Genomic DNA, 12,494 nt, shown 5'->3' on the forward strand with positions numbered 1-12,494 from the left:
TTGGAGAAATAACCAGTTCCATGAGAATGGATCTGGTAAGCCAAATCAAAGAGAGATAATAGAACTACTTATGTTGAAAGTAAATAACCACAACCATAAGCTACTAGAGTTAAACACAAATATAGAACAAACAGAATTACTTTTATGTAGGAGAAAAGATTCAAGTATCCAAACAGAAAATGTTCCTTAATGGGCATCAAAGTACAATACTTAAGAACACAGTCAACTTTAAATTTTCATTCCTGATATGAATGTACCAAACATTCGAGTCTCATATCATCAACTGCAGTAGAATCTAAACATTAGATTAAAAAGAGGACAGGTCATTCCTTCTTTCAAGATTATAAAGAGTTAATTTCCTACAAGCACAAGTACCAGATAGTTAAGAAGAGCTATTCATTTAGATCTTGAAGAACAAAAAAACTAAATTTATGAGTATCTCCATTGTTTTGAAAGAATCCAGAGATCCGCACAATGATGCTGACTCCATACAGCATGAGACAGAAAACACAAAGAAGGAAATGAAACAAATCTAAAAACATTAAGTGATAAAAACAAGGATTAGTTGAACAGCACCTAACAGTAGTTAGTGAAGAAGCTGAGGACTGAAGGAAATCATATTAATGAGTGCCCTCTATCCAAGAGTTTACTCCTTAAGTCAAAAACGTTTTGAGAAAAGAGTTTAGAACAGTTAGATGCCATAAAAAATAAACCATTTAAAAAGAAGATGAAATGTTTGGTCCATCATGGAACTAATATTCAACAGAACTCAATAACTGACATTTGGTTGAAGAGTAAATAAATCAAAGCTGTTTGATAAAGTTTAGATCAAAAAGATATTACTGACATGCTAGAAAAAGAATACTTCAATATAAAGGTTAAAGTCCACACTAATGTCCCAGATTAACAGTATATTAACCCCTTAAAAGCAAAAATATTGTAGGCAGCAGCATATCAATTGATAATGACTGCTATTTAAGGGTTAATAATGTAGATGTAAAAATATGGAGTGGTAATCACATTAAAATTATAAACATATATTATTTATAACTCTTGGAATAATAAACACTAACTGCATGTACAGAAAGAAACCTTCACCAACTTAAACAAAAGAACCTAATACACACTCCAGAGTTTTGTATAACAGCTAATAAAAAACAAAGGAAAGAAGTTAAACATGTTTGTTGTTAAGTGTAGTTTCATTAGCGATAGCAAAAATTTCTAAACAGCTAGAATCCACATTATATGACATGAAAAGAAACTGGAAAACAAATAAAGCCAAAAGACAAGTTGTATTAAATTCTCATCCATGAAATCATATGCAGAATTTGAAATATTTGACTAAAGTAAATTATATAATCTTTAATCCCAGAAAAACGTTTGTGTCCCCACACAAGTAATGACAGCTTTACTTACTGGAACATGCAATAATTTCTCTAATATAATATACTGAATCCATTTGCACATGCATTTCACACATTGTAGTTCAGCAGGATAGAAACAATGGTTAATACTTACCTGATCTCTAATCCTAATGTCAGCCCCTGCTTGAAGTAACATTTTAAACATCGTCTTTCCATCTTTTCTAGGTACAGCTGCAGCATAGTGCAAGGCTGTCCTGCCATCCTACAAACCACATAAACATTATCAGTATTTATATATAATTGACAATAATAAAACCAATTACAGTTTCTCTCTAACAAGCCCTCCATCAATGGCTCAATAGTAAATCTGTAGGTTTACAAATCAGGTTTCAATATCCATGAAAGGCACACACAACTCTTTACATCCCTTTGTGGTTAAAGAAAACCAAGCAAACAAAGACATTAATACTAAAAATCAATAAAATTTACTACTAAGAAAGAAAAGCACTTTGAGAAAGCATTGGAATTATGATGTTTCTTATCTGTGGTTTATCTACTTATAGATCTTATGTCATATTTATGTATCACAAAGTATCTATTACAGCATGTATTATAATTTGCTGTAGATAATTAATAACCTGATTTACACTTCATTATAGTAAAGAATCTTTCATTTAGAGCCAACCATTATTAAGATACATTTACATTTTAAGAAAACATTGATAAAACATTACCTTAAATTATATAATATTTTTATATTTCACACATGCATTAAATGTATCTCATTATTTACATCAGTAAAACATAATGTAAATGTATGATAATATTGAAGCCTTGTATGTTAATTACATTACAAAATTATAAACAAGTTACAAAGGAAATTGGTGAATTTTAACACACAAATTAGTTATTTTAAAAGATTGCAAATGCTTTAACACTTGGCTTCCAAGCCTATTTTGTCAATACTTTCCAGGATTCCACTAATCATTTTAGAATTATTTTTTCAGGAAGATTGTATATGTAGCTGTTGAGTCCCAGTGGTCCTTTAAAAATAACATAAAGCGTGACTCACACATGAGTTATGTGGGTCTTACTGGAAGACCATCGCCACTCACCTGTGGGTCAAGTGGAAGCCAACATGTTAAAACACTTTATGCATCATTTATATCACCTTCACTCTGTTCATAAGTACTTAAAAAGAAACTGTGATGAAAGTTGAGAGATATTGTCACTGTCATGTCAAAAACCATGCATGTCCATCTTTATAATGACTTACATTTCACATGGTTATGTGTATCTCCAACTTTTGTCAAAACTGTCTATGTGCCTTTCAATTAGAAATGGCACATTTGTCACATTATTAACATGCACTTCACAATCAATTTATTTAGTTTCCCAACCACACCTTTGGTGTGATGGCAATGATATATATATATTACCATCACAATTCATTTAAATGCTTACTTTATCCTTTGCATTTACAGTTTCAGGAAACTTTTCCAAAATGTATTTGACAACATCCATGTGACCAAGGATAACAGCTCGATGGAGAGGTGTCATACCCATGTGGTCCTTGGCAAGTGCAAAGTTCTGTTTATCTAGATGGCTCTGCAGCTCTGAAATGTTTCCCTCTGCTACTGCTGCATGGATGGCCTCAATTCTTTCTATAATCTTTGGAACTGTTTCATTTATATAGGTCTGTACTCCTTCACTAGAGGTCTCAACATGAATTAGTTTTTCTCCATAGCCTTCTATTACAGCTCCTTCTAATTTATCTAAGTCTTCATCTTGAACCCACTTCCTAATGTTGGCAGAAGTAACGTCAAGACCTGCAGAGAAAAATCATTGATTTACTTGTTTCGTGACTGCTAGAAGAAGCATCTACAAAAGTATAAAAACTACTGAATGATTCACTGAAAAAACAACAATATAGTATAGCTTACGTTGGAGTTGAGGTATTGGTACTTGTGGTCTTGTCCCAAAGAGAGTTCTCTTTTCAAACAGTGAGGGAAGATGATCCTTACTTTCTTCTTCTTCTTCCAGAACCTACATAAGTAAAAACAAACAATTTTTCCTGCTTTCCATGAAAGAAAAGTTTATATCTAAAAAATAATAAGAGATACGTGATTCACTGATATATACCAAAAGCTTTATATTGCAGTCTGTTAAAAAAGTTTTATTTCCATCTCTTGAACTTTTCAATTTCTTTCAAAATTGTTGAATTGTTCATGAGGCTTAAGCTCATCACAACTTTTACTGGTCTTAAGAAAAACAAGGATTAGTTTACAGAAATTATCACTAAAAATCAATACTCACATCTTCACCTTGAACTTCTGGTGTTACCTTCTTGACATTGTTACTTGTCAAAAAACGACGCTTTTGGCCAGAATTACCAACCACAGGATCTAAAACATTTTAAAGCAATAATACAATGAGTATATACCAGACATTAAAATAAAACAGATAAATTATGTGACACAAATAACCAAAAACTGTAAAAACAAACTCTGAAAACTATTGATTGATAACTAAAAAAATACATGAAATGTATGGTCTAATACCATTCCTAAAACACTGAAAAATATGTTCTAATTAACAAATACTTCTCAACATAAAACAAAAGACTATAGAAACACAGAAAAAACTTACACTAAACTAAGGACTCATAGATACACTGACAAACATACTGTATACAAAAAGAGAGAGTCATAAGATTAATGATTAATAAGATATGTAGATTCAGGAACTAAAGTAAAAAAGGATAGTTACTGATAAGCATGATATGTAGTAGAAGATAATTCTTTTACTATACTAAACAATCATGGAATTATTGATAAACATGATGTGTAGTAGAAGATAATTCTTATACACTACTAAAGAACCAGAGAATTATTGGTAAACATGATGTGTAGCAAAAGATAATTCTAACACTATACAAAACAACCATGGAATTATTGATAAACATGATGTGTAGCAGAAGATAATTCTTACACTATACAAAACAACCATGGAATTATTGATAAACATGATGTGTAGTAGAAGATAATTCTTACACTATACTAAACAATTCTGCATTTAATTTTACTTTCCCAGTTTATTCCAGAAACAAAGAGTAAACAAAGCTCAGACTACAACAATACCAGAGTCACTAACAAGTGTGTTGTAACAGAGTAAAGAAAACTCAGACAACAACAATACCAGAGTCACTAACAAGTGTGTTGTAACAGAGTAAAGAAAACTCAGACCACATCAATAATGTCTGCAAGCATACTACATCAGAGTATACACCCTGAACCTACAACACCAGCATGATGTCACTTGGTATTATGCATAATGTATAACAAATTACTGGCTATAGGAATACCAAAAAGTCATAAACGGATAAGTTTGCTGTATAATTAAAGATATTGAGTTACTTGTACTTGTAGAATGTTTGGACAGGAACCTATTAGCAGTATTGGCAATAAAATTGGCATTTGCTCGTTGGCTTCGTTTGATAAGTTGAGTCAGGTTCAGCTGCTCAGGATACTGTAGGTAATACTCTGATGGTTTTCCTTTCTAGGATCATTTATCAGGAAATAAGAATTATGGACTTGTTATATCAACAGAAATTTGAATATAGCAAAACTAATTAGAATAAATAATAGTAAAAAATATAACTGTTTATAATATAATAGAAGATAATAATCTTATATATATATATTTTGGTGAAAATCATTGCATTTTAATGAAGTTAAATTGTAAAATAAGTAATATCATAAGGGAGGACTGTGTTAAAAACAGCAAATTCAAACCTCTTATATTAATTATGAAGCATAATAGAAAAAAACAAACAAAAACAAATTAATATAATTACTCAGAGGTTTGGATTTGCTGTTTTTAACACAGTCCTTCCTTACAATATTACTTATTTTACTATTTAACTTCATTAAAATGTAATGATTTTCAGTAAAATATATTCAATGTATGTGAATGGTTGATGACTATGTTGCACTCTCCATTATGTTATTCAATCTTTATGAAGTTAAGTATAGAAAAAAAACAACAACAAATTAATATATATATAAACACACACACATTCATACATACATATATAAAATGCAAATACATGTACACACATACCTAGTGTGCATGTGTGTGTGTGTGCACGCACAGGCATGTACAGAATTGCATGTCACAGTACTCATGTTTAAGAGCCTAAATATTATTGTGTTACACAAGAACAGTCACTGATCATTAAGATAATTGTAAGTAGTACTGGGGTACCTCAAAATTAGAATTTTAAAATTCATAATTTAAATACTAGAAATTACATTGAGAAATGTGTTATGATTCTAAAATACAAAAATTCAGGAGAGCAAGAGTTATGCTAATATGTATATAAACAACAATTACGTACATTACTGAATGTTTGATTGATATAGTAATGGTTATAGAATCATGAGCTTTACAGTGGTATAACAACCATGTACAAAGTTTTTAGTTTTAAAGTGATCAGTGAAAGCTTTTGTATATAAAAACACCAAATATGGAACTACCGGAAGTGTGACGGTTATTGTGGAAAACAATAAAATTATCTACAGATCCAAGATTCTTATAGTGGTACATAGCAGTAATGTATAAAATGGAGTTACAGTGCTACACACAAATATTGACATATAGAAGGGTAAGAATAAGTATGGTTCATTAAAAGATTAGTATACAGAGCTGTGGGTGTTACAGTGGTACATAGAAACATTTATACACAGGACTTGGTATCATAAAAGTACATAGCAACATTAATATATATATATATATAAAAGTGTTATAATAGTACACAACAACAACAAATAGAGCTGGGTATTATACTGGTACATAATATGAGAAGTGTATTTGGTATACTTGTATATATTAATAATAATGTATAGAAATGAAAGTGTTAATGTGGTCTATAAAAGGTACTAGTAAACCAGTACATAACCAGAACATTCAATGTTATACTGGTATATAAATGCAGTCTTAATTATAATAATAACAAGTGAAAGTTATACTAGACAATAGAACATAAGAACTATTATTAGGAAATTCTACATATAATAGTTCTATCACTAAATATTCTAAACTTGTGTGATCTTAGAAGAAAAAACTTGTAATGTTTTTAGAATTAATATACTGTTTATTATGCAAGTTGATAAAGGAAATAGAACAAGAAAATAAATCAACTTGCACGGTTATTATGTGGATTTTGCACTTATAGTTTCAATTTGGGATGTAGAATCAATATAAAGTATAGTGGGTGAGGTGAAGTTGTCTACAACTAGAGTTATTTATACAAGAAAGTTGCAAAAAAAAACTAATAACATAATTAACTTACACCATCAGGAATTCCAGGATTGACACCTGCACCTATCAACATGTTGTACATTTGCTTCCCATCTGGTAAAACACTAGCATAGTGGAGAGCTGTGTGCCCATCCTGAGATTAGAATATCTGAATAAGTAATCTTAAAACGTTCTTAAAACAACAGCTTCAGCCATTACTATTATTAATTCTTGTTATTACCTTATACAAGTGTGTGTTGCTTAACATATAAAAACTATGAAATAATTTCATTTCATGCCAAAATGAGGGAGGCCTTCCTTCCTATTGTATTTTGATTATAGTGGTAAAATACCAGTAAACATAGACTTCTTCGGAGTGATGTAAAAATTCTACCATACTGACTCTTCCACAAGGTAAGACATTAAGCAGCATCTTCTACCACTCAACTACCAGTACTCACTGGTTCCATATAAACACAAGTCATGTGATTAGAATAACACTGAGTGTTTTAAAGATTGGCTTTCAGAAATATTATGCCAATATGTTTTTCATTGATAAACTTATACATTCATCAACATAAAAAACAAATGAAATATATATTGAATAAATTTTCTTTGTAAAGTTTCAATAAATATCAAAATCTTTAATATCTCTGACAATAAATAAACAAATTCTTACCACATCCTTACAGTCCCTACAAGCTGGATAGTTATTTACAATATACTCTGCTATGTCAAAATGTCCATACATGACAGCCTTATGTAGGGGTGTGGCTCCTAATTGGTCACGACCCATGGCTAGATTCTTCCTGTCTAGCAGTGATTGCACATCACGCAAACGACCTCTCACTACTGCCCGGTGAATTTCATTAATACGTTCCTAGAGCAATAAAACATAGTTATGGATTTAAATTTCATAAATAATTTCTTGTATAAATATCATATGTTGAGATATTCCAGTTTTAGCTGGTAATTGTTTTTCTTGTAGCAAACAAGTAACTTATTTTTGGTGATACATTAGCAAACCATCCAAGATCTGCTACCGCTGTGGTGATATTGCACTTACTTTGTTAATCCAAAATTCGGAATCAATAATAGGAACTACAATCACAATGGGTGTAAACTAAAAAAACTCAAAATGATGGAATGGACAATAAATTATTTAAATTTGCTGTCAATATTAAAATTTTCGGTATTGATGGCTGTGAGAATGCTGCTGATTTACAAAATGATTTTGATCATTTAGTGAGTTGAGCAAATAAATCACAGATGAGATTTTAATTATCATAAATTCAAGAAATTGCATGTGGGTTATCATAATTTGAATTATAAGTAAAATTTGGATGGAAATAATCTTAAGAACATCATAAAAGAAAAGAACCTTGGTGTATTGGTTAATCAGTCTCTAAAGCCACCCAAGCAGTATGCTGTTACCAGTGGCAGAGCAAATAGGATTTTTAAGTTTTATTTAGAGAAATATTAAATACAAGTTTAAAGAGGTTATAATGTTACTGTACAGATCACTGGTTAGGCCACATTTGGAATAATATGTTCATTATTGGGGTCCTTACCCTTGGAAAGACAATGTGTTGTTAGAAAGGGTTACTAGGATGATATCTGGGATGGAGGGGTTGTCATACAAGGAAAGATTAAAATCTCTCAAATTGTTTTCTCTTGAAAAAAGAATAGTTAGAAGGGTTTGATTGAGGGGTTTAAGATTGTAAAGGGAACTGATAGTATTGAAGCATCACTTTTTTGTACTTAATGGTGAAATTAGTAAGACTAGGAGACACAAATATAAATCTTGGCAGATTAAGAGTCATCATCAACCAAGATAATTTTATTTTCTACCAGGGTGACTGGTTTTAAGCTTAAGAGAAGGCTTAAAAAGTATGTAAATGATAAAGGCTAACTTTGAATGTTTCACTTTTATTCTTTAGTTTAGTTTTGTAGATGAAATGACTCAGATGGACCAACAGGTCCCTGAACTGTTGTCCTTAACCCATTCACTGTGGTAGGGACATATTTCCCAGTGTGCTGGGAAATATGTGTTACAGCTGCTGTGAAAGAGTTAATTTATGTAAAATTACAGCATCAATGTAGCCCTACATAAAAACGTGTATGGGTTGTAGATTTTTAAAAAACAAAAGACCTAGAGTGACATCTTAATGAGACTTTTAATAAATAGATTTGAAGGGAAATTAATGACAAAGAAATTTACTTGTCCATTGTTCTCTCTATCCTTTATTTCTTTTTAAATAATAATAAAAATGTAATATTTTTTGTGTAATTAATTTTTAATCTGTACTAGACTTACAACTAATGCAACAATTTACATTGTAGCTATATACTGAAACACCAGACATAATAATTAAGCAACAATATACACTATGATTTTGAACTAAAATTTGCAAAATAACTTAATGACAATTACACAATTCACAGTGCACAATAAAAAGCCTAGTTTTAAGTTTTCCATCGATGTGTGCCCAGTGGGAGTTCACTATGCATCTGTGATCAACATTGCAAAGTTACAAAAAAGATTTTATTTCAAAATCAGACATAACAGGGACAGCTTTAGATTTAGAAAAACTGTGTTGCAATCTCAAATATAAACTTAACTCATCATTACCTGAGATCCTCAAAAGAAAGAGATTTAGAAGATTTAGTATGGGAAGGAGAGTGAAATTACTTGTCATGGGTAGATTAAATTGAAATTAAATTGAAACTTGACAGAAAAATAATAGTTGGCTATTACATTACTAAGTGAAGAAAATTAAAGACACTATATAAACATATTACGAACCTAGAGGGTGCTCAGTAGAGTACACACTTCCACTATGCAGTATTGGTCAGAATCGGCTCTCAAAAAATAAAGAAATGTGTCCATGTGTCTTTCATTATCAATGGATGTGGACCACTTTGGCAGGACAATGAAAAATAATATTCTACATATCTTCACCCAGCTTCATAAAATCCATTTATTTTTGACTGAGTTATAGAGCACCAATAGTGTGAAAAATCAGTCCCCATGTTATCAAATGAGGACATTTTGATATTATATGACCTTGACCCTCCAAAAACTAACCACCTCTAGGTTGGGTCTTAATACAAATGTATACCAATTTTCATCCAAATCCATTCAGCCACTTTCTAGAAATCTTGCTGAAAACTACAAATAACTGAAACAATTAACAGCATATGGCAAAAAAAAGAGAAAAAAAGGAATATATACAGCATTTTCTGATTCCTTCAAAACAAAAACTGCATTCACAAACTACCTATCTCTTAACTGGATAGTCAGAAGACAGGTACTGGAATGTGGAAGTATCTGGTTTTCTATATACAATATCATAGAGGATATAGTACAATTTTCCAATGAAACAGTAGATACATCTATTGACTAGAATATCTAGAGAAAGTGATATCTCCAGGTAAGTTTGGTGTGTGAATCTTAAACAGATTTTAAAATTTTCATACTAGAACTTATAAAAATAAAAAAAACTTTATAGAGATAAAATGTATGCTATGGGAGAAGAGGTTAACTATTATTTGTGTAGAACAGATATAGTTCTGTGCACAAAGAATGGTTCATTCCTCTTCTGCTGAATATCATCTAGGTCTGTTCTGTCTTACAGAAATTGTGCCTTAAAACAGAAGTGACTGGAATCACGAATGCTATCTAGGACTAAACACTGAATTATTTATAAATCTTATGGTATGCATTCCCATCTAAGTATTAGTAACAGGCATATTTGTGATAATTTCTATTTAAGTAATAGTTTTAAGGGTGATTCATAATTACTTAATGGTTTTATAATTATTCATTTCCCATTAAATTTCATCACTGAATATACAGTATTTGTAAATGTTTATTTTCCACTTGCTTATGATAGCTCAGATGTTTTTGCATCAGCTTAATATAATTAATATTTTCATATGTTTTGTTATTAACATAGATATTCGAATTAGTTGTTTAGTACCCGTAATGATGAGATGTCATTATTTACTAAAAATTCAATTTGATTTGTGACATGAATGAACTGGATCTGATTGGATAGTTGAAGATTCACCTACCATGTATATTGGTACCATTGTTAAGAACTCCTGAATTCTCTCATTGTTAGATGTCTCACCCAGTAACTTATCTCCATGACCTTGAAGTAAGAGTTCTTCTAGAGTTTCTAAACTTCCTTGATCAATGAGTTCTTTGATTTGGACTTTATTTCCTGCAGGTTCTGTAAAAATAATTTTAACTCAATACATGATTAAAAATGGCAAATTCGTTTGATATGTGATAGCACTGTGAGAATACACTTAACACATTCAAGTAATTTTTATTCCTGTCTTTTCACACTCGTGCTTTTAATATAGTTTTCCAGTTTTTGTGAATGAGTGGTATAGGAAAAAATAGTCTAAACAATTTATATCTTAAGTTCCTATTGTTTAGGTGCTTACTGTTTCTGTTTAACATTTAATTATACAGGGTGTTTAGAAAGTCACTGTGCACTTATATATTTATTAACAGACATGTTTCAATACAGAATACAGGAGGTAAATATGAATGACAATTATAAACAATGTTGAAAGTGACCTCCGTTGGCATCAGTACAGGATTGGATCCTTCTTATTTTGTTTCTAAACACTGCTATCAGTTACTGGCTTGAAATAGACTGAATGAATGCTGTTATTGCTGCTTTCAAAACTGCACAGTGACTTTCCAAACACCCTGTATTACTATTTTTGGTACAGCAGATTCACAATATGATCCATTAACACTTTTGGTAACAGCCAAATATTTATAACTTAGGTCAGTGGCAGAAGTGTGAAAGATGTCCACAAAATAAAACAAACTGGGCTTCTACATTTATTTCCTGCATTGGCAACTTCAAGTTGGTCAGGTCCTTCAGGCCCACACAAAATTGCTGACACACACTTATGCCATTGACATAGGTTATTGTTCTTATCTGTACCTTCAGATTCTATACTAACTATACACTCTATTAAGATAACACCTGATATTTCATGCAGTTTTCACTTGAATAACAATTTCTAGTTTGATTTGGTCTATTTATTAAGCATGTGATCTGTAAGTGTTTCAAGCATGTTGCTAGTTGAAAATGCATCTCAAAGATTCTCAAATGGATTAAGGTCTGGGTATTACACTTACCAAGGAAGATAACCATCTTAAACTCATGTTAAGTAATTTAAGTATAGTGTACCAGAATGACCCTTGTCTATCATGTCAGAAATTCAGCAGGTTTGGAACAACATTGAGACACACTCAACATATTAATTGCCCCCTTTTAAGGAACCAAAGGAGCCAATCTCTGCCAGGGTAAAATTTCCCACACATCCTTCAGAGAATTGTCCTTCCATAACAACAGGAACAGATGCTTCATGTGGTTTTACTTTAATGCTGGTAAAAAAAATGGTGAAATGCAACTCATCATGTCATACCACATTCTTCATCATTTACTATCTACAACTTGCACATTAATTATCAGTGCTGTCTTTTTTACAGTTGGAAAAGATAGGTTTGGGACTAGTTGTTGGCTGTAATACAAGTATTTTATATTTTCAGTGTAACACAGTGGTGATACTCAATTCCTGAGCATCGTTGTACTGCACTTTAGAGACCCATTTAGTTATTGTTTTCCTCTCAAACCCATCCAAAACTTTAAAAATGGAAGAAATCCTTGCATATATACATTATCTTCAAGATGAAACATGAAAGTATTTTATTACAATCTACAGCTTTTACAGAAAGTAAGTCTTTAGAACAGGTACAAAATTTCAATAACTGTTGTGATCACTGTCAAGTACACA

The 12,494-nt window shown here is 31.1% G+C and overlaps 1 protein-coding gene across 4 annotated transcripts in view; it reads right to left on the minus strand.

Moving 5' to 3' along the window:
- Positions 1–12,494, minus strand: part of LOC143252483 (uncharacterized) — a 63,606-nt gene that overhangs the window by 23,928 nt on the left and 27,184 nt on the right. For 3 of the 4 annotated variants that reach the window (XM_076504677.1, XM_076504676.1, XM_076504674.1), the window contains exons 6-13: positions 10,743–10,903; positions 7,345–7,545; positions 6,718–6,819; positions 4,781–4,922; positions 3,681–3,769; positions 3,308–3,410; positions 2,829–3,193; positions 1,519–1,626 (exon numbers count right to left, since the gene is read on the minus strand). In XM_076504677.1, the coding sequence (XP_076360792.1) occupies positions 1,519–1,626; positions 2,829–3,193; positions 3,308–3,410; positions 3,681–3,769; positions 4,781–4,922; positions 6,718–6,819; positions 7,345–7,545; positions 10,743–10,903 (1,271 nt within the window). The remainder of the gene's footprint in view (positions 1–1,518; positions 1,627–2,828; positions 3,194–3,307; positions 3,411–3,680; positions 3,770–4,780; positions 4,923–6,717; positions 6,820–7,344; positions 7,546–10,742; positions 10,904–12,494) is intronic. The other variant, XM_076504678.1, reaches the window with a different exon arrangement.

Source organism: Tachypleus tridentatus, chromosome 6 (genome assembly GCF_004210375.1).
Source record: "Tachypleus tridentatus isolate NWPU-2018 chromosome 6, ASM421037v1, whole genome shotgun sequence".
Lineage (NCBI taxonomy): Eukaryota > Metazoa > Arthropoda > Merostomata > Xiphosura > Limulidae > Tachypleus > Tachypleus tridentatus.